Source organism: Piliocolobus tephrosceles, chromosome 20 (genome assembly GCF_002776525.5).
Source record: "Piliocolobus tephrosceles isolate RC106 chromosome 20, ASM277652v3, whole genome shotgun sequence".
NCBI classification, from domain to species: domain Eukaryota; kingdom Metazoa; phylum Chordata; class Mammalia; order Primates; family Cercopithecidae; genus Piliocolobus; species Piliocolobus tephrosceles.
The window spans coordinates 26672274-26693926 of record NC_045453.1 but is presented as its reverse complement, the minus strand read 5'-3'; the positions used below and the strand labels follow the sequence as shown (position 1 = coordinate 26693926).

Below are 21653 nucleotides of genomic sequence, written 5' to 3'. Positions count from 1 at the left end.
GGAGAGAGACAGAATGTAGAGCAAACTCCAAGGGTCTGTCAAAGGTCCTCACATAGTATGAGGCAGAGAGCTGACCAACATGTTCATATGAGGAAACTAGCAAAGACTGGAGGGGGAAAAAAAAAAACAACCAGAAAGGCATTTACACAGGGCCAGACAGAGTGCCTTCTCTCACCAGCCAGACTGGAAAACCTCATTATTAATAAGGCACTGGGTTGAGTAGTCACAGGGTCTTTCCTCAGTGGTGAGAAAAGATGAGCTTCCTAGACTAGAAACGATTCTGGTCCTGCCTAATGTAACTGCCAATGAGTTATTTTTGCCCGCTGCCCAGACAGCGCCGATTTATCAAGAAAGGGAAATGGCAATAGAGAGAGTTTAATACACTCAGAGCCAACTAAATGTGAGATTAGAGTTTTATTTTTACTCAAATCAGCCTCCCCCCGGAATTCAGAGGCTAGAGTTTTTTAAAGTCAGTTTGGCGGGTGAGAGCTAAGGCATGGAGAATGCTGATTAGTTGATTGGGGGCAGAATCACAGGACATCAGAGATGTCCTTTTGTACCGAGTTAGTTCCTGGGTGGGGGCCTCAAGTCCAGATGAGCCAGACTAAAATGCAGGTTCTGAAGAATATCTCAAATACCAATCTTAGGTTAAAGCAGTAATGTTTTCCGTATGACAACTGGGGAGGTTAAGAATCTTGTGACCTCTGGCTGTACGACTCCTGAGCCATAATTTCTAATGTTGTGTCTAATTGGCTAGTTTTACAAAGGTGGACTGGTCCTCAAGAAAAAGGGGGGCTTGTGTGGGGAAGGAACTGTTATCATCTTTGTTTCAAAGTTAAACTATAACTAAATTCCTCCCAAAGTTAGTGTGGCCTACTCCCAGGAATGAACAAGGGCAGCTTGGAAGTTAAAGGCAAGATGGTGTTGGTTAGGTCAGATCTCTTTCACAGTCACAATTTTTTCACTCATAATTTTTGCAAAGTCAGTTTCACGAACAAATCTTAAAAGCCAGAACTAAGAGGATCAAACTGATTTTAAGTATTTTAACTACCTCCAAAAACACAGTTCAAAAATATTTATAGGAACAAATAAATACCCAGCCACCCAAACAGGTAAGATTCACAATGTCTGACATGCAAACAAAAATTACCAGGGAAGCAAAGAATCAGGAAAATGTAACTCATGATGTGAAGAGAAATCAATCAAAACCTACCCAGAACTGATACAGGAGTTAGAATTGGTGAAAAATAAAAAGAAATAAAAAGAATTAGCATAAATGTGTCTCATATGTTTGGAAAGTTAAGTAGAGACCTAGAAGATATATTTTTAAAATCCAAATCAAATTTCTAGAGATAAAAACTGCAATGTGTGAGGTAAAAAATACACTGGATGACATTAACAATGGATTAGACAATGCAGAAAATAAAACTTGTGAGTTTAAATACACAGCAATAGAAACTATCCAAAATGAATCATGGGGCAGTGGGTGAAAAGGAAGAGGGGCTTTTTTAAAAAGAAGAAAGAAAGGAACATCAGTGAGCTACAGGATAACCCCAAGTAGGCTAGTAGGCAGGTAATTGGAGTCCATGAAAGGAGAGAAAAAGAAGAAAAGATATTTGAAGACATATGGCTAAAAATTGATGATCGATAGTCTCACTTGGATTGAATCATTTGTTCATTCATTCATTAGTAATTATTGAGACTGTACCATGTGCACAAGTGTAGGTGCTGAGGAAACATAAGGGAGAAAAAGAACCTTCTTTGGTTTATATTCCAGTGAGGGGAGAGGAACAAAACACAAAATGGGTAAGTGAGAGTTTTAATATAATTCTCAGTCTTGCCACTGAGAGCCAGATAATTCTTCACCCTGTGCATTGCAGGAATTTTAGCAGCATGCCTGGCATCTAGCCTCTGGATACTAGTAGTCGCTCACCCACCCACTACTCGTGACAATAAAAAAAAATGTCTCCAAACATTACCAAATGTCCCTGGGGAGAAGAGGAGCCAGTAATGTATTAGAAGTGAAATATACTAGGAAAAAAATAAAGCAATTAGCAGCATCAGATATGCTGGGATATATTATAGCAACTTAAAGTAGAGTGGTAAAGAAAGACCTCGATAAAAACATGACCATTGGCCTGGGCGCCTAGCCCAGTGGCCTGTAATTACATGCCTGTAATCATAGCACTTTGGGAGGGCGAGGTGGGTGGATTACCTGAGGTCAGGAGTTCGAGACCAGCCTGGCCAACATGGTGAAACCCCATCTCTACTAAAAATACAAAAATTAGGCCGGGCACGGTGGCTCAAGCCTGTAATCCCAGCACTTTCGGAGGCCGAGACGAGAAGATCACAAGGTCAGGAGATCGAGACCATCCTGACTAACCCGGTGAAACCCCGTCTCTACTAAAAAATGCAAAAAACTAGCCAGGCGAGGTGGCAGGCGCCTGTAATCCCAGCTACTCGGGAGGCTGAGGCAGGAGAATGGAGTAAACCCGGGACGCGGAGCTTGCAGTGAGCTGAGATCCGGCCACTGCACTCCAGCCTGAGCGACAGAGCGAGACTCCGTCTCAAAAAAAAAAAAAAAAAAAAAAAATTAGACAGGCATGATGGCACACACTGTAATCCTAGTTACTCGAGAGGCTGAGGCAGGAGAATTGCTTGAGCCGGGGAGACGGAGGTTGCAGTGGGCCGAGATCGCACCACTGCACTCGAGCCTGGGTGACAGAGTGAGACTGTCTAAAAAAAAAAAAAAAAGTGACAATATTGAAAAAAACTTGAAGGAAGTAAGGTTGCAAGCTCCAGGCAGGCAGAAACTCATCCCAGATGCACAGGCCCTGAGGCAAGAGCCTACCTGACGTGTGCAAAGAAGAGTAAGCAGGTCACTGGGATTACAAAAGAATGACCCAGGGGGAAAATAAAACAAAAAAAAAGGGCAGAAAAGCAAGGAGAATGGAATGGAAGAGGGGTACTTCTCCAGGAATGAGCAGGCGGGTCCTGTTATCACAAGGAGTAAGGAATGCTGCTTAGGCAAAAACAAGTTGATGCTTACACTTGCCAACCATGTGGCCTTGGACATGAAGTTTAAACCTCTTTGGGCCTCAGTTTTCTCATCTGTAAGATGCCTTGCACAATGTTGGCAAAGATTAGATAAGACAGATTTGTGAAGGCACCTCATAACTGTAAAGCTATACAAGCATAAACAAGCATTGTTTAAGACATAAGGATGACATGGTTTAAACAAGTTGCAAGTGTGGTACTTTTTGGGAAAGTTAAGTTATGAAGGATTTTTACGGGTGGAATTTATGGAGTTAGTCTATATTTATATACACTCCCTAGGAGGATCTTGGTTCTCTACCACCTGGATTTAATTTATATGATGTCACATTTTACTGCACGTACTATATAAGTTTAGCAAGTTGACACTCATAGCCAAATAATCTATAGCATTTTAAGATGTTCAGTTCTGACAGGTCTGAGTTATAATCCCCAGATTGGCCTCTCTCAAGCTGTGTGACCTTAGACAAGTAACCTAAACTCTCTGAGCCTCATTTCATGGTTTGAAACTGTTAATTGTAATATTTGTCTCAGAAGATTGTTGTAAAGATTAAGTGACGTATGTTTAATACATTTATTTGTACAGTGGTTTGCATGCTGTAAATGTAAAATATTTGACATATTGACATTATATATTATTCTATAATAAATAATGATATATTAAGATTAAGTGACCTTGTTCAAATTATACTAACTTAGGAAAGAGAAAGCACTGGTGTACATGTAGTGCTTAATAAATAGTTGGTGTAATTTGCACATTTGTCCCCACCTAAATCTCATGTTGAATTGCAATCCCCTATGCCGGAGGTTTGGCCTGGTAAAATACCACAGGAGTGGATTCATCATGAATGGCTTGGGCCATCTCCTTGGTGGTAAGTGAGCTCTTGCTCTGAGTTCACATGCGATCCAGTCATTTGAAAGTTTATGGCACCGCCCCCTCCACTCTTTCTCTCTTGCTCCTGCTCTGACCATGTGCTGTGCCTGCTCCCACTTCTCCTTCTGCCATGATTGTAAGCTTCCTGAGGCCTCCCAGAAGCCAAGCAGATGCCAGCTCCATGCTTTCTGTAAAGGCCGAAGAACTGTGAGCCAATTAAACCTCTTTTCTTGATAAATTACCCAGAATCTTTATAGCAATGCAAAAACGGCCTAGTACAATCATCCATTAAAATGAGTTGAATAGTATCTCAGTGGTTGAGATAGTCAACCCATATCAGTTTATACTGCTGGTCCAGACCCTGCCAACCCCAGAGGAGAAAGTATAAAATCCAGGAGTCTAAATGCAGTGCTACCACATCCCACTCTACACTACTGGGAGAAGCGGCCAAAATAGAAATATCAAGTCTTCTGTGGGCTTCTGCCAGCTCACACACTGGGAATGGTTAGAAATTGCTTTTCAGGAAACAGAAGTGTCTCCTTCCATTCTCCTGTAAGTAAAGGAACTGGCGGCATGGGGGCAGGGAGATGGTGTGGAGAAGGCGGAACCCACCGCCCTGGGATGAAAGGAAGGATTACAGGGGGATGAAAGAGAGAGCGAAGAGTAAAGAGGAAGCTCAACCAGCAGGTGAGAGTCAAGTCCGCCTCCTTCACTCCACCCATCTCCAGACCAAGCTCCCCACTGCCAGGCCACGACCACATGCACCGACCTGCCTGGCCTGGACATGTTTTAGGTCTCACCTGTCACCACCACCGGTGCCCCAAACAGCTTCTCAGACCCACCGAAGTAACTGCAGGACCTCTCTATTGAAATCTTCTTATTTTTTGCAAGAATATTAATCAAGTTTATATAATTTGCATACCTCTTGACCCAAAAATTTCACTTTTGATAATTTACCCAAAGAAAATATAGACACACATGAGTATTTAAAAATAAAAGTGTGAGATGTCTACTTTACTACTGCTTATAATACTCTAGATGTACAACTATACACACTGTGAATGTCCATCAATAAGGATATTCGACAATAAACAATGTTATAACCAAGCTATGGAATAAATGTCACCTGAGTCGTAAAGAATGATGCAGGTTTAGCTGTGTTGCAATGGGAAGTTTCTGTACTACTTTTTCACGTGAGAATTTATGCTGGTATAGATAGCGCTGTTCTATGTTTGTAAAATTTTCATAAATGATGCATATTTATTGAATGCCTTCTGTGGGCCTCGCTGTCCTTGGTACTTGAAAAAAGCACTGAGTGAAGTAGGTATTATCCCTGTCTTTGTCGAGTTTATAGTCTAATGGGAATATAAGAAAAAGCACAAATACTGAGAAGTAACCAGAACTGCTGATACAGCAAAGATTTTTAAAAAGGCAAGGGACTCTGGTGGAGATGATGGTGGTGGGAGGACAGCCTTAGATGAAGGTTTAGGGATGATCTCTCCAAAGAGATGACACTTATGACCTTAAGGATGGATGGAAATTACCTATGGGCAGACAGAGGAGCAGAATGTTTCAAACAGAGAGCCAGAAGTTTGGAAATAGCCTGTGGTATGTCTGAAAAACTCAAAGAAAGCGAGCCAGAAAATGGAGTGAAGGAGCACATGGCACAGAGAGGACAGAGACCAAGGCAGGGGCAGGCCATGTTAGACACTGGAGATCCTGCATCAGAGTTTGGGTTGACTCCAAGAGCTGTCAGAAGCTACTGGAGCGTGGTAAGGAGCGGGAAGATGGGATCAGTTGAGTAAAGAACGTATTGGGAGAGTCAGGAGCCCAAGCAGAGACAGGGCCGGGGCTGTTGCAGTCATAAGGTGGAGAGGTGGTAGCGTCCTGTCCTGGGGCCCTGAGAGTGGAGATGGTGAAAGGAAGACAGATTCAGAACGCATCCTACCCTCCTGAGAGAGGTCAGGGAGAAAATCGTTTCCCCGTCACACCCCTTGCACCAATGAACCTCAGATCTCAAAAGCAAAGGAGTTATTTCAAAACACCAGTACTTTTTCTTTTTTCTTTTTTTTTTTTTTTTAAGTTGATATCACTCGCCTCTGTGGAAATTGTGGGAAACCACATAACACCATCTCTGGGGATAATGTACACATCGTTAGATAAGGAGACTACAAAGATGGAAAATATCAATACCTTACACAACTTCTTTGCAGAATTGGAAGAAAAGGGCTTTTGTTTGAAATGCAACGTGCACTGCTGTGTTTGTTACCCTTTGGCTCCAAACAATGTCCCTCCGACCAACAGCAAATGCTGAATATGTTAGAAAGAGGGGGAGGGAAGGAAGAGTGACTCTTATAATCTCATGATTGTTCTGTACAGCCGTGGGCAGAAGAAGTATGACTGGAATTAGTGGGTAAGAGAGAAAGGGGTGTGAAGCAAAAGTATGACTTTGAGAGTTCACATTCAGCAAGTGGCAACTGTGAAAACTGTTTTGCTCCTAGGACATAGTTGACGGCAAGGAAAAAGAAGGACAAGAAGTTGGAACTGTGAATCGTTCTGTCCCTGGGGACCCAGAAGGACTGGAGACTGCAAAGGGTGACTCCCAGACAGCAGCTATAGCAGAGAATAATAATTCCATCATGAGTTTCTTTAAAACTCTGGTAAGCAGTTTTCTCCTCTTTTCTCCTCAACTCTATTGCTCAAAAGTTTTGTTAATTCTAAGAATAATGCACATTTGAATGTCCCTGTACTGAATGGATTATCATGGTGCAGTTGGAGCATGGGAGGGAACAGGGACAAGATGTGCTTCATAAGGAAGCTGTGTTACATCAGGCTGTTAGCGAGAGAGCCCCTGAAATTGGGAACCATGGTATAAGCAGTGGATGCCCAAATCATGTAACATGGGCTGTGTTGCAATGGAATTCTATTGCAATTGAATGTCTTATGGTCCTTGATCATAAAAATAATTGAAAAATATCTCCCTGTGTTATAGACCTCTCAAAGCAGTTTTGCCACTCAAATGGCAAATAAAATACTGTAGAAATCACTCAAAAAAAAAAAAACTCTGAATGAATGAATGCATAGTGAAGCAGATCGTCCCAAATGTGTTTGGGCATTTCCAAATATCAAGACTAACCTCAAAAGAAAAGACAATGAATGTCAACAGAATGTGCCACAAACACCAGAGGGTTGCACATGTGTTTGGAGTAATGGTAGAATTTATGGAAAGTCTGTGGTCTTCCAGGAGACAGTTTTGAGTGTGGTCAAACTCTTGGTAAATGTATAAGATCAGATGTATCTCGTTATAAGATATTAATTTTGTTAACTTTTGTATTACCCAGCAGTCCTGAGATTTCTATTGAACTAAAAGTACTTCTCATTTTGTTCTTGACCTGTATGGTGAACTGGACCACCCTAAAGAATTATTTATCTATGAAATGAAAATCACTCTAAAGAGCAATGATTTCTAATATTTGGCTTTCTCAAACTTTTAAGGTTTCACCTAACAAAGCTGAAACAAAAAAGGACCCAGAAGACACGGTAGGTGGTTTGACGTGTGTATGTATATGTTTGAGTTTGCACATGGAACTGGATTTGAATTTGTGTCTGCTTGCTTGTTTTTTGAATATGTATGTGTGTGTGTGTGTATCATATTATATCTAAATATATAACTAGCAATTTAATAGTGCTGTTAGATTGTCTTTAAAATATTTTATTTATGTTAATGGTAGTTTAATTAAAATTTTACTGGAAAGCTTGAAAGATGTGCCAACTCTGGCTAAATAATATCACAATACCCATTTCTTATATAGCGTAAGAACAGAGTACTAGTAATTATATCATCATCTTAGTCTTTTTAGTTGTGTGTAAAAGGACCCAGGGAATATAGTAAAAAACAGTCCATCTAAAGTAGAAGAAAGCTTTTCAGTAGGACATGGACTCTAAAAAAATAAAGTAGAAGAAAGTTGCTATACTTTGGTTTTTTAAAAAATATGTTATTTTTCAATGTAATTTGAAAAATAAATAAATCTTTACCGCAAAGGCAGCAGTTTGGTGAAATAAAATAGTTTCCATGGGACACTTGCCAAACGAATGGCCATGCAGAAGCATTAGGACGCACTACAGAGCCTAGATTCTTCACTGTCATACAAGAAATTCAGCCAAGTCCCCTCAAAATACATTTGGTTTGAAATAACATCTTCCTAGAGATGTTCTCCCTTTACACTTGACAAGGCCCGTTACCTCTAGTGGAATACACGGTTTAAGTTTCACGGGAACCATGAGGGAAGTTTAACTTAGTGACAGATAAGTGTCTTGGGTCCTTCTTCTGATATTGGAAAGTGCTTTGAAAAACAGCGGGATCAGATACATGGCCTGGTTTGCCCCCTACATCTGCTACCCACATGTGAAGGAGTTGGCTGTGAAAAGAGGATCCTAGATTTTGTCTCAAAAGACCTGCATTTCAGCTCCAGTTCTGCTACTTGATAGTGGTACAGTCTTAATCTATCTGAACCCAAGTTTCCATGTCTATAAAACTGGGACCAAAAAATTCTTTCTCCTGGACCCCAGCATTGAAAGAAGGTATGGCAGTGCCTTGCAAACTATAGAGCTCTGATTAAATGTAGCGATCCCTATTTCCATGAGCCCAGCCAAGACTGGTTGGATGACATGACTACATTTGTATTATATTTATGGGTTCCTTGAGAATTTTCTTCTTCCATTGAAAAAAAAAAATATGTATCTGAAGCATCTACATGCATTTTCCTATAAAATTATTCATTTGCTATGAGGTCATAGGGTCAAGGTCAATGAATGGTTGGGGCAAAATGTATTTCTTTTGGTTCTAAGTCTTGCATTGTTTGAAGTCACATAGCGTAAAAGGATCTAAACAGTGGGGTATGGGGGGAGTGTGTGTGTGGCTTCCCAAGTGACCTGATGCACTCATTCTCTTTAGCTGGTCATGCACCAAGACTCCTCCCTGACCCAGAATGTGGTCAAAGCTGAACGTACCTAGCTGATAAAATCTCACCATTCTGCCCAGGGAGCCGTGGGGTCACGTTTGTGGAGCTGAGTCTCAAAAGAGGGTTTTGTGAGTGTAGGTTGTCCATGACACCCACAAACAGATGTGTTTTCTACAAACCTGGTTCTCATACCTTGCAATTTTGATATCTTTTCTACTGAAGTTCTTGGATTCATGCTTTTGAAGTCTGTGTCATTTTCAGCCCACTACCTTCCCTATGCAAAAGGCCCTGACATTTGTAACTTGAGTCAACAATCTTGAGTGGTTGTAGCCAGGCTATTTTGGTTTCAATCTCCCTCTACTTTGCCTCAGTGGATTGGTTCACAGTACACATTTTCTTTGCCTGGGGGATCTACCCAACTAGAATTGAATTGAAATTTTTGCAGGTGTTATTGCTTCCATAAAGTTTCTAAAAGTGAACCAAAGGGGATCGATTTGAGACTAAAAGACGTTCAGTAGCAGTATTTGCTTTGACGCCAGGATGAAAAATAAATATTTTGTCTGCAGGTATTTTTTACTTTACCATGTAGCAATAGCATTTAGATATCTACAACTATCAAGTAGAGACTGCATTATCTTGTCCTGTTATGTGTCTTCAGCAAATGGAGATACAGAGTTTTGTTTTGTTCTGTCTTGCTTTGAGGTGTGTTCATTTGGGTCATTTAAATAGGTCAGTGTTGAAAATCATTGTGTATCTAAAATTGACTGTGAATATGGAAGTTTAAAAAAGATAAACATTTACACGGTGTTTTGTGGTTAGGAAAGGGGATGATGTACCAACAGTTAATTGTCACAGTGTATTAATGCACTTTAAAACAACAGAAAATAAAAAGAATTTTGTTCGAAAACAAAGCTCTGAGGTTGTGACTGCTATTGCCCCAAAGGCATCGAAAGCAGAAAGTGTCTGTGATGGACAAGCTGGTCAGAAGACATCTGAGATCCAGGCTAGAGGCGCCAAGAAAAAGCACCTGGATAGCCCCAGGCTAGGACTTGCCTTTAGAAAATTCTTTAGGCATAAGGTCTGTATCTTGTTAAAGTAGGAGGAAAAACAAGAACTCTGGTCTTCACAAGACATGTGCCATCCTAAGTCCACCCAGCTCCTCTCCAGTAAAAACAGCCTTGGGTGGTGAGGATCATTAAAAGAGAATTAAAGATGATATGAATTAAACTTCAGTGATTTTTAAGTCCCCGTAGTCAAACATTTCAAACAGATGTCTTCCTAGTGTGGACCAGGGTTCTGGAACTATTCTTCTAACCCAGTATTTCCCAAATGTCAATCACTTGTATACCACCTTCACCATTTTTGTTAGATGTACTATTATTTGATATTTTTACATTGAAATTGACCTATTTTCTATTTAAATCTATCTTTAAAAGAAACCTTATGTCATATATAGAAAATCAGAATAATTTTTCGTAAAAGGAAGGTAAGCATTAATATGGCTAATTAAAAAGACATTACATTCTAGCTACCTCATTTGTGTTAAGCTCTGAATCTGATGCTCTTTCTAGCTTTATTAAAAGGTGATTAATTGGCCAATGTTAGAAAAATGTTAAAGACGTACCATCACCAGACTGAGACTTTCTCCAGAATGTTACTATAAGGATTAAATGAGAGTTGAAAAAAGAGAAGTATTTTCACTATTTGAATACTATTTAATATCATATTTCTGCACAATCTATAATATTCTCTGATCCACCAATGGTATGCTTCCTACATTTTGGGAAATACTCTTCTAATCTCAAGTAACAACGTTATCTTTCTGTGGTCTGTTTCATCTATTTCCAATATTAACTAAGCTTACACTGAACCCAAATAAAAGTCCAGGCGGAAAAAAGCAATGAATGAAGGCACAGCATGTTTTAACTCCATGCTTGGGAAGCTGGACAACACTGAAGTCAGTTTGGGAAGTATTACGCTTCCAGTGTCTAAGAAGATGCCAGTGTTCGTCTGAAACCATCAGTTTAAAGGATCCCTGAATTGGGTTAGCATGCATGAAAATTTGTTTAAAATATCAGCCATTTTCCACCAAGTCGAATGCATGTATTAAAAAAAATCCCTACCTGGATGTCACACAGTCCCGGGATTGTATATGCAAATAAGCACTCCATAGAAAGTTCTCACAGCTGAATCTGTATTTGCATAAGCAGACTATGTTATGAAGGCACGTTTCAATTTCCATACAGGAAATTGAAATTATAGAAATTTTGTTCTGTAAAGAGAAAAGAATGGGGAGTGATAAATCTTGCAAGGGGGGAAGGGAGATTAAAATGTGCTCCAACATCACATGGGAAATAACTTAGCAACTGCTGGTGAAACGTGTCATAGATCTCATATGAAAGAATAGTTTGACTCCCACTTGGAGCTTTTGTTAAGTAACGGGCCTTGAAAGTTTAAGAAGTATATGACATTTCCCCAGATCTGCATTTCATGATGACATTCACTTCATGCACTACAAAATTTTACATCTGCAGTATCTCTTGCCACCCGTAAAGGGACCACCCAAATTCAATGTTATCATTCCTAGGGCTTCCAAAAACCGTTGGCCTCCCGTCTTGTCACTGAGATAGATAGGGAAAAGACAGGATTCTGGAATAGTGGGAAGATGTAGGGGGAACAGCCTTCTGGGATTCTGTAACAGACACAAGGACCTCAGGGTTTTGCCTTGAGTGGCATTCAGTGTATTTTTTTATGTAAGTGTAAATCCAAGTAAGGGACACCTCCCAAATGTTCTGAATTCTTATTTTCGCAGCAGTTTGTTAGAGCTCATTGCCTTTTACCTCTGCACCTGAGACAGTTTATTTCTTTTTCTCTTTTGATTATTTCTGTTGTCTCTAAAGATAGGAAAATAGAGCCTTTAAATAGCCAGATTCTCTCAGTGACGTTATCATGATTTCAGGCGGTGTGATACTCTCCATTTCCCCATGGATTTGTCACCTGGAACAGAAAATGGGAAATTCAAGCAAATTAAAGGATAAAACCATTTTGCTATTAAAAAAAAAAAAAGTTACCAATTCTGGTTAATCCTGGGGGTTTATTTCTCTACATCTCTATGATCCCTCTTATAAAAAGAATTTTCTCAGTTCAAAAAGTGGGGAAGTCTGAAATCAGTAAATGAAATACATTTAGTGTCAGCTTTTGCTGAATTGGAACCATTTTTCTTGGCCTCATGGCATGTGATGTCTCAGAATCAAGCTTTTTCATGCGGCCGCCACTGTTTGGTGACAACTTCAGACACAAAACAGAGTATTGCTTTAGAATGCTTTTGCCATGCCCCAAAATACTCCCCTCCCTCCTCAGGTTTTCCCCATGCCTGCCCTTTCTGTAAGGCAGCTGAAGTATTAGTAAGCAGCATGCATGATTCATAAGATCTACCATTCATTCATTGTTTTTGGTTCTTGGTGTAGTGTTTACTAACATCTCCTCTCTCCCACACCCAATGTGAAAACAAGATGAAAATGTATTAAGAAGATAAGGTCATTTGACATACAATCTCCAAATTGAATCCACTAGAATTTCATAGGTAGGGCCACCAGGTAAAATATAGAGGACTCAGTTAAATTCAAATTTGATAAACAAGGAATAACTTTTTAATTTAAATGTAAGTATGTCCCATGCAATATTTGGGACATACTTATGCTAGAAAATTATTCTTGCTGATCTGAAATTAATATTTAATGGAGTATTTTATATTCTTATTCTCATGTGCTAAATCTGGCAACCCTACTCATGAGATTGCCTCCGAAAACACAATTAAAATTTTTGTAGTCTCCTCTGTAATGCAAACAAAGAATATCCAGTTGGTTGATGCTGGCAGAACTCCATCTGGGAGACTTCTTTGGGAAGGGAGGAGAGTGGTGGGCAGGAATGAAAAGACTAATGGTGTTCTGACTGGTACTCTACAACCCAGTGAGGAAGGGGTGGGTGGCTGGAAATATGGCATGGCAGGATCTTGTATGGGTGTCTCTCTCTGGTCCCTGTCATAGACTGTAATTATTAATTGAATGATTGTCTGTTTCGTGCCAGAAGGTAGGCCTGATGGGAATTAGGGATATAATCATGGCCAAGACTTTCTTGGTCTTGGGATATGATGATGACCAAGACTCTAGCAAAAGAGATACATATTCAACAAACAACTACATAAATAAATTAGAATTATATTATTACTATAACTATAGTACAGTCGTGCCCTTGTAATGTTTTTTCAGGGGTTTCTGGATATCCTCCCAATGCAAAGAGAAAACAAATTGGTCATTTCCCTATGAAACTGATCAGAATAGATGTGTTTCCCAATCTTTATCTCAGTATCATCCCCCACCATGATGCTTTTTTAGACTATTTTTTACCCTAATCACCCTTCTCTCCACGAAATTTTTAATGTAACGAATATTCTTTATACCTGTTAATGCACTGTAATTCTTTAGGGGAGCCACAGACCATGTTAATATCTAATTTGGCATAACCCTTCTCCCAAGAAAAAAGGCAATTATTATTTTTTGTTGTATATTGCCCTTGTTGAGACTGGTGGTATAGATTTCCTTCCCTGATGGGTGGAATAGCCCAGGGAGCAGGAAACCTTGATTCACTGGAAACAGTGTAGTATGGAGTCACTATTAATGCTTGGGTTCGGGGATTAGACTCCCTGGATTCAACTGTCAGCTCTGCCCCCTCGTTACTATAACCATGGGCAAGTTACTTAGCCACCAAGCAACTAAATTTCCCTGTCTGTGAAACTGACATAAAAATTAGTGTCTTCCTATAAGTTGTAGCATTTGATAGTACCATTAGAAAATTATAGTTAACAGTAATTTATTGGATATTTCAAAAGAGCTAAAAGAGAAGAATTGTAAGTTTCTAACACAAAGAAAGGATAAAAAGTTTGAGGTGATAGAAATTCCAGTTACCCTGGTTTAATCATTGCACTTTGTATACAGGTACCAAAATATCACGTCACCCCCGAAAATTATGTACAACTATGATTCATCAATTTTAAAATAGAAAAAGTAACAGTTCCTTCCTCATAGGACTTTTGTCAGGACATTCAGGTGCTTAAAACAGTGTCTGTCACTGTTACCTTTTATTCTTGTCATCAAATAAAAGTTTAAAGTTGGAGATTATGTCTTCAAGATGCAATGATGGTCCAGGGAGACTAGGCAGAGAGAGAAAGGGTGGTGGCTGAGTGGTGAAAACGGCCAAGTATGCAATGCATTAAGTAAACTGGAGCTGTCGCAGGGAACAGGGAAATTCTGGTACTCCAGGACCTGGAGGCCTTGTTTTTTGTAACCTCTATGTGACTCTGGGTAAGTGGGCTAAATGCACATCAAAGGGAACCCTTGAGCCAGAAAAATAACACAGCATTTAGAAAAGGTACAAAGCCAAGCCACAGAAGTTACACCAAAATAGCACGGGGCCATGAAGCCTCCCTTCTAATGACTTTGGCAGGATTGATGATTGGCTTAAAGCAACCAGAGCCCTTTCTTAGAGATGGGGATGAGGTCAGCCCCAACCCCTGGATTCTTGGTCTAAAATGGACCACTGGGCATATGGAGATTCTCCCAGGAAAACAGAAGGAGAGGTTGTTGTTAGAGAAGTAGCCACGCTTGGCCACTCTTTGCTCCGATACTTGCTGAAGGACCGTAGGGCAGTTGTTCCCTGTGCATGGAAAACTCTCTTCTTCCCTTCTCTGGTTAATTTTCAGTCACCTTTCAGATCAAAGCACAACCATCCTGTTCTCAGTAAAGCCTTCCCTGATTTTCATGAGTGGATCAAACTCTTTGATTTAGCTTTTTATGGGATTGAGAAGAATAACCTCAAATCCCCTCCCCACTCAGTAGCACTTATTACAGTTGAAATTTTACATTTGTTTGTGGAATTCTTTACTGTCATCCTCTCCCTGAAGACGTGTAACCCCAGCACTTAGAATATATCATGGCTCATCCCAGCACTTTGGGAGGCCGAGACGGGCGGATCACGAGGTCAGGAGATCGAGACCATCCTGGCTAACACGGTGAAACCCCGTCTCTGATAAAAACTACAAAAAACTAGCCAGCCGAGGTGGCGGCGCCTGTAGTCCCAGCTACCCAGGAGGCTGAGGCAGGAGAATGGGGTAAACCCGGGAGGCGGAGCTTGCAGTGAGCTGAGATCTGGCCACAGCACTGCAGCCTGGGTGACAGAGCAAGACTCCGTCTCAAAAAAAAAAAAAAAAAGAAAAAGAAAAAGAATATATCATGGCTCAGAGAAGACACTCAAAGTGGCTTTTAAATGAATTAATGAATAATACTTTCTCTTATTTTCTAAAATAGAAAACAAGCTACTTAGCATGTATGTGTTAGGAGGAGGGGTACTTACCCTTTAACCAGTCCTCTTTAATTTAATTACTGTGTAGAGCTAAAATAGCACCAGGTGCTCAAGACCATTTGGGATATTTGTAATGCAGAATTTTATGAGCTCAGCCATTTTGACTTCACTGTCTATAAAAGGCAAAGGTTATTTTAAATTCCAACATTTTGCCATTTTGTATACTTTTAAATGGAACTGGAGCTATTCCAGTATCAACTATTACAAAATTCATTTCCAGACGTTAGTTCTTTATCTTAACTTGAACTTAGAATCTGCTCAATGGATGACTCCTTCTTAGTATTAAAAAATTCAGCAAAGAAGATGTTGTGTCTTGCATCAAATAGTAAAGTTCATGTTATTTGCAAACATCCTTTGGAGAAGCAATGCGCTGCCTTAGAAGAGCTCTAGACAGGAGCCAGAAGTTCAGACTTGAGGCCAGGTTGTGCCCTTGTTCAGCGTTGGGCAGATCATTGGCCCCAGTTTCCCCATCCATGAAAATTCATGCATTGGACCAGATGGGCTTTAAGACTCTTTCCAGGATCAAAAAATACTATCAAACTTTCTGAATTTGTCCATATTCTATTTTTCTTTTTTTTTTTGAGATAGTGTCTTATTCTGTTGCCTAGGCTGGGGTACAGTGGCACGATCATGGCTCACTGCAGCCTCCTGGGCTCAAGCAATCCTCCTGCCTCAGCCTCCAAGTAGCTGGGACCACAGGTGCAAGCCACCATGCCCAGCTCATTTTTTATTATTTGTAGAGATAGGGTTTCACCATGTTGCCCAGGCTGGTCTTGAACTCCTGACCTCAAGAAATCCTCCCACATCGGCCTCCCAAAGTGCTGGGATTACAAGTGTTGGGCCACCACACCTGGCCCATACCCCATTTTTATTGCAATATATTTTTTCTTTTAGTCAGAAAATTTAGTCAAGGATATTACATCCCTGGGAATTTAAAGGGATTGAGTCACAAGTATCCGGAGCAAAAAAAAAATCATAAAATGAAGATGTTTAGGATTAAGAGGTTAGGTCAGGTGAACCTGATGTTAAAATTATGAGTACCAATATTCACTCATGTCAAGATAGATTCTGACTATAATTCCCCCAACTCTTGCTTTATCTCATGACTCAGTGGGTGGCAGAGTGTAGAAATTAACACCCCCTTGCTGAAGAAATCAGGTGTCCTGGAATTGGACTTCAGGGCAGCTGCTCAGAGAGACAGAAAGAGAGAAGGGAGACAAGGACAGAGGGAGAAAGAGAAAGACAGAGGGATGGAGGGGGAGGAAGGGAAGAAGGGAAGGAAGAGAGAGGAACAGAGGAAATAAAGACCGAATGGATAACATTTGAAGAAGTTTTAATTGTGGAGTGTAGGGGCTGCACCTAAAAGTGAAGAAATAGGGTTTGTAGACACTCTTCCAATTCAAAACCCTTTCACCAAGTTCCAGTCTAGTTGTCTTTTACTAACTTTATAGCCTAACTCAGTCGTCCCCAAAGTGGAATGTGGAGAGAAATTTCAGAAGTTCTATATTTATCTTAACTCTTCTTTAATTTCTAATTTTGATTAGTAAAATGATACATGTTTATAATATATACATAAATAAGTATACATGTATTGAAGGTGGAAATTCAAAATGTTTTTACTGATGGGAACTTGATTGAAACCATTTGGAGACCAGTGGCCTAAATCAGAACTCCATATTCTAACAGCAAAGGGCCTCTTACCACCACCTTGATTCCTAATGAGTTACTTACATAAACATAATTAATAATGCTTCTATGTTTATTTTTTGAAAGAAAAGATCTTAACTTTTTCCAAGATTTTAACACAAGTCCACATTCACAGTAAAAAAATTTTAAATACAGAAAAATATAAAGGAGAAAATTAACATTATGTATAACCTCAGCCCATGTTTATTAAAAAGAGATTTTCCATTTTTAAAATTTTGAGACCATTTTGAATGTTTTCCTTTCATTTTTTTAACTCTTTAGGGTGCTGAAAAGTCACCCACCACTTCAGCTGACCTTAAGTCAGACAAAGCCAACTTTACATCCCAGGAGACCCAAGGGGCAGTCAAGAATCCCAAAGGGTGTAACCCATCAGGACACACACAGTCCACGACAACCCCTGAAACTGCGAAGGAAGGCATCAAGGAGAAATCAGGCCCCACCTCTCTGCCTCTGGGCAAACTGTTTTGGAAAAAGGTAAGTCTAATTTTCAAGCTTTAGAGAGTTGTCAGGGTGGGGATGACTCAAGAAATTCTTTCTTTTGGACCAACTGTTGTACTCAACAATGTATGGAAGGTGTTTTTTCTTCTTCTTCAAAATGTCTCAACTTGCCATTGAGTTGAAGCCTTCTAATGTGTTCCCAGGAAGAATGAAATGCCTGTCATGTTATAAACATGTGTTTCATGGGAAAGAAGAGGAAATGAACAAGTAGAATTTTTCATTCTTTGAGTGACTTCATTTCATGACAGAGGGTTGTGGTATTTCATGATTTCATTTTCATTCTGAAATGGTTTAAAACTCTGGCTTCAGCCGGGCACAGTGGCTCACCCCTGTAATTCCAGCACTTTGGGAGGCCAAGGCGGGCGGATCACGAGGTCGGGAGATTGAGACCATCCTGGTTAACCCGTAAAACCCCGTCTCTACTAAAAATACAAAAAATTAGCCGGGCGTGGTGGCAGGCGCCTGTAGTCCCAGCTAACGGGAGGCTGAGGCAGGAGAATGGGGTGAACCCGGGAGGCAGAGGTTGCAGTGAACCGACATCGTGCCGCTGCACTCCAGCCTGGGCAACAGAGCGAGACTCCGTCTCAAACAACAACAAAAAAAACCCTGGCTTCTTCCTGGTCTCTTTGAGCACTCTTACTCTGGCAAGTTGAAACGCCTAGGGGCTCTCTGTCTTCACTCCTCCCCAGTCAGGCAGAATCATTCATTATCAGCCACTAGGTCTCCACTCTCCTTTTAGAAACTTAGGGGGTGTCCATCAGTTCACCACTAGGGTAGGCACACACTGTGCTCTATGACAGGAAAAGTCAAACCACTGTCCGATTTTTTTCCCGTCTGAGGTCTGAGTGGTGCAAGGACAGGGGGATTAGGGCTGAGTTATTCTAGATCTATTCCTTAATTATTGCTGAGCAAGCCCCAGCTGCTACACATGTGCAGAGCTTTTGTCTGTTTTAAATTGGGCCAAAAGATGAGCAAGAAGTTGGAGAAGAGGGTGTGGGTGGAATTCGTAGAGTTGGAAAAATCTAACTTCAGAATTTCATCAAAACATCTGTTGCACTTGGCACACCACGCAAAGCAGATGATGAATGCAGATGTCACTGTGGTGTCAGCTTTACTCTCTCGTCCAGAATCCAGCTGGATGCAGGGCCTGTTCCCTGTTTGCTTCCTGTCATACAAAAACCTTCCTTCTAGGTTCTTCCCAGCACACAATCTTCAATATTTCATAAAAACTTTGGATGATGTCAGCTGACACATTCTGTTGTAATCCTTTTTCTTCGTCACCCACCATTACTTATCTGAAAATATCTTTTACCAGCAATATAATAGAAGAAGAAACAATTTCCAAGTGAGTTATATGTGTATATTGGAGACAAGAGAGAAGACTTAAGTGGCCCATATTTGAATAATTTTAGTTAAATAATTATCATGTATTCATATGCCTATGCAAGGTGTCTTAGGAAAAATAGAGTTAGCACATTAAATCTGAGATGAATGTATGTTTTGCTCAAGGTTAAATAAGCATATGTTGTTTAAAAAGGAATCTAATAAAAAGGATAGTGTTATATCAATAATCGTTCTGATAGTAGATAAATAATGGTAAATTTGGGTCCTCCAAGACGCAGACACCAAGACAGAGTTGACATGCAAGAGATTTATTGGAGGAAGATGTCTGTGAAGAAGTAGGAGAGGCAGGGCTAGGTACAGAGAGCCTTCAGACTGCAGAGCGTTCTGACCATCTAGGAAGAAAGAGAGAGAAGGAAGGAGGAGTGGGTGGAGAAAGCCTCAAACTGAGGGTGGTTCTAAGAAAGTCCTGACCAAGCTCATGGAGAATCGCAGAGTACAGATTGCCTGTTCTGGGAGGCCCACACTGGACCGGAATGAATGGCTCAGTCAGTACTCCTGTCGTGCCCAGTCATTGGTAAGAGCCCCCAGGGAGAGGAGCGGATGCTAAAGCCATGACAGGTGGGGCTGTCCTTCTTGCAGGAATCTGAACAGCACATATCCATGGCTGCTACAGATGATACGATATGGCAAAAACCACACAGGTGGCGTGCCAGTGGCTGAAGTTTGAGGAACACTGATGTAAGAGCTAAAAGTTTGAAATCAGACAGATCTGATTTTGAGACTCAGTTCGTCTCTATGAGCTTTCATTTCCTCACTTGTAAGATGCAAATGATAACAGTACCTATGTCATACAAATGAAGTCAGGATTAAGTGAAATAATGATGGTAAAACCTCCAACACTGGACCTAGTTCAAAAGTGCCCATTGAACAGTGTTACCTCTCATCTATTTCCTCTGTGCTCAGGAGGGTTAAAGAACTAACCGTGCCGACCTGTTTATCTTTCTGTACTGTCCAGTTTGAGAAAGCTGCTAAACTATTCCCTCAAGTGCTTATTTAATGTTTGGAATCTACAAGAGATACAATGGTTCTTCTTTGAAGTTCAAGCTATTCCTTTGAAAAACAATGTCAGGACAACTTGACATTCATCTCCCTCATGATAGAACTTCATTTATTTCAGTCTCACTGTCATTTGCGCCACTATTTAGCTTTATTTATTTAGTATATCATTAAAAATATGAAGTTAAAAGAAATCAAAAACCAAATCCCCTGTGTCTCTCCTTGCGCCCAATCAGAAGAAAAGGCTCTACAAGGAAGTTTTACTTATTCAACAATATTTTAATTACTTCATTTGTGCTAAGTTGTTTTGTGCTAAATAGTTTGTGCTAAATACTAGGCATTGAAAAAGCAGCAGTAAACAAATGTCTGCCCTTTCCTAGCTTATATTCTTGTAAGAAAGCATATATTCTAGTAGAAAACAAAATGAGTACCCTTGTTTTCTTTAAATTATGAAGACTATGATTATAAAATCACCCTTGTAAATTTTTGAAGAGTTTTGAAAAATGCAAAGGGAAATTCTAGGAAATTCTTACATTTTCTTATATTTTCACTGATAACTAACCTAACCTCTCTTTCTTCTCTCATTTTTAGTTGAAAAGCTTTCAAACATGTTGATTTTCAAGTTTATAAGCCTGTAGTTATGGACAGCAGAAACTAATTTTTCCCAAAACAGGCTATGGATATAAATGTATAAGTTGTTTTGATTTATAGTCTTTATTGCTAGAGTAGTTATTATTATAAAATTTAAAAAATACCTTTAAGGAAACCAATTTCAAATTATGTTGTATTTTCCAAAAACACGTTTAAAATGCAGTTAACTGGAGTAAATATGCCCTTTATTGTTCTGAGTAAACTGGGTTCTCACTTACTCTGTGATACAAATACAGGTTAAATGTGAGATCCAGGCATGGCTCAAAGAACTGACTCAAAGAGGATGCTATAATACATTAGTCATAAGTTATTTACAGTATTTGAGTTTCTTTTCCTCATTTGTTGAATAAGAGGATTGGGATACATAATGTTAGTAATTCTTGTATATGGCAAGGCTTACGTAACAGAATCAGAAACGTTGAACTGTGTATCCCTGGACAAATTGCTTGACCACTCGAAGACCCTCCTTTCTAATCTGTAAAATAAGGACTATGTTTTTCTCACAGTATTGTTATAAGAAACCAATAACTGTACATATAAAGCACCTAATATATAGTATGTGCTCAGTGAATGATGTCCTCATTTCTTCAAGTATGAACAATCAGTGGTCATGACTAAATACGCACGTGTGGCTTCTGGTGTTAACACCACCCTAAGTACAAAACAAGTATAAAATTCATTTGCTATCATCAAAAGATTTGAAATCCATTTGGAGGACCATGATACACACACACACGCGCGCGCACATGTATTTGTAATTAATAATTGATATATTTGGAATATCTTCAAAATAGCCCTTTTCTGCTTTCCTTTGGGGGAGACAAAGAGTGGGGTGGGAAAAGAATGTGCACTCTGAAGCCACAGAGACATTATCAAATCTCAGTTCTGACAGTGACTGACTGTTTGAATTTTAGCGGAGCACTTACACTCTTGAGCCTCAGTTTCTTCAGTTATAAAATTGGCCAATGATATCTATCTTTCATGTTTATTGGGAGGATTGAGAGAGAAAGAAAGAAAGAAAGAAAGAGAGAGAGAGGTAGGAAGGAAGGAAGGAAGGAAGGAAGGAAGGAAGGAAGGAAGGAAGGAAGGAA

At 39.9% G+C, this 21653-nt stretch overlaps 1 protein-coding gene across 9 annotated transcripts in view; it reads left to right on the top strand.

The window, feature by feature from the left end:
• BCAS1 (breast carcinoma amplified sequence 1) overlaps nt 1-21653 on the top strand; it is a 125361-nt gene that overhangs the window by 65307 nt on the left and 38401 nt on the right. For 6 of the 9 annotated variants that reach the window (XM_023184141.2, XM_023184140.2, XM_023184142.2 and 3 more), the window contains exons 5-7: nt 6430-6588; nt 7424-7468; nt 17275-17487. In XM_023184141.2, coding sequence (XP_023039909.2) covers nt 6430-6588; nt 7424-7468; nt 17275-17487 — 417 coding nt within the window. Of the gene's footprint in view, nt 1-6429; nt 6589-7423; nt 7469-9832; nt 9968-17274; nt 17488-21653 lie in introns of all 9 variants that reach the window. The other 3 variants (XM_031934684.1, XM_031934685.1, XM_031934686.1) reach the window with 1 other exon arrangement.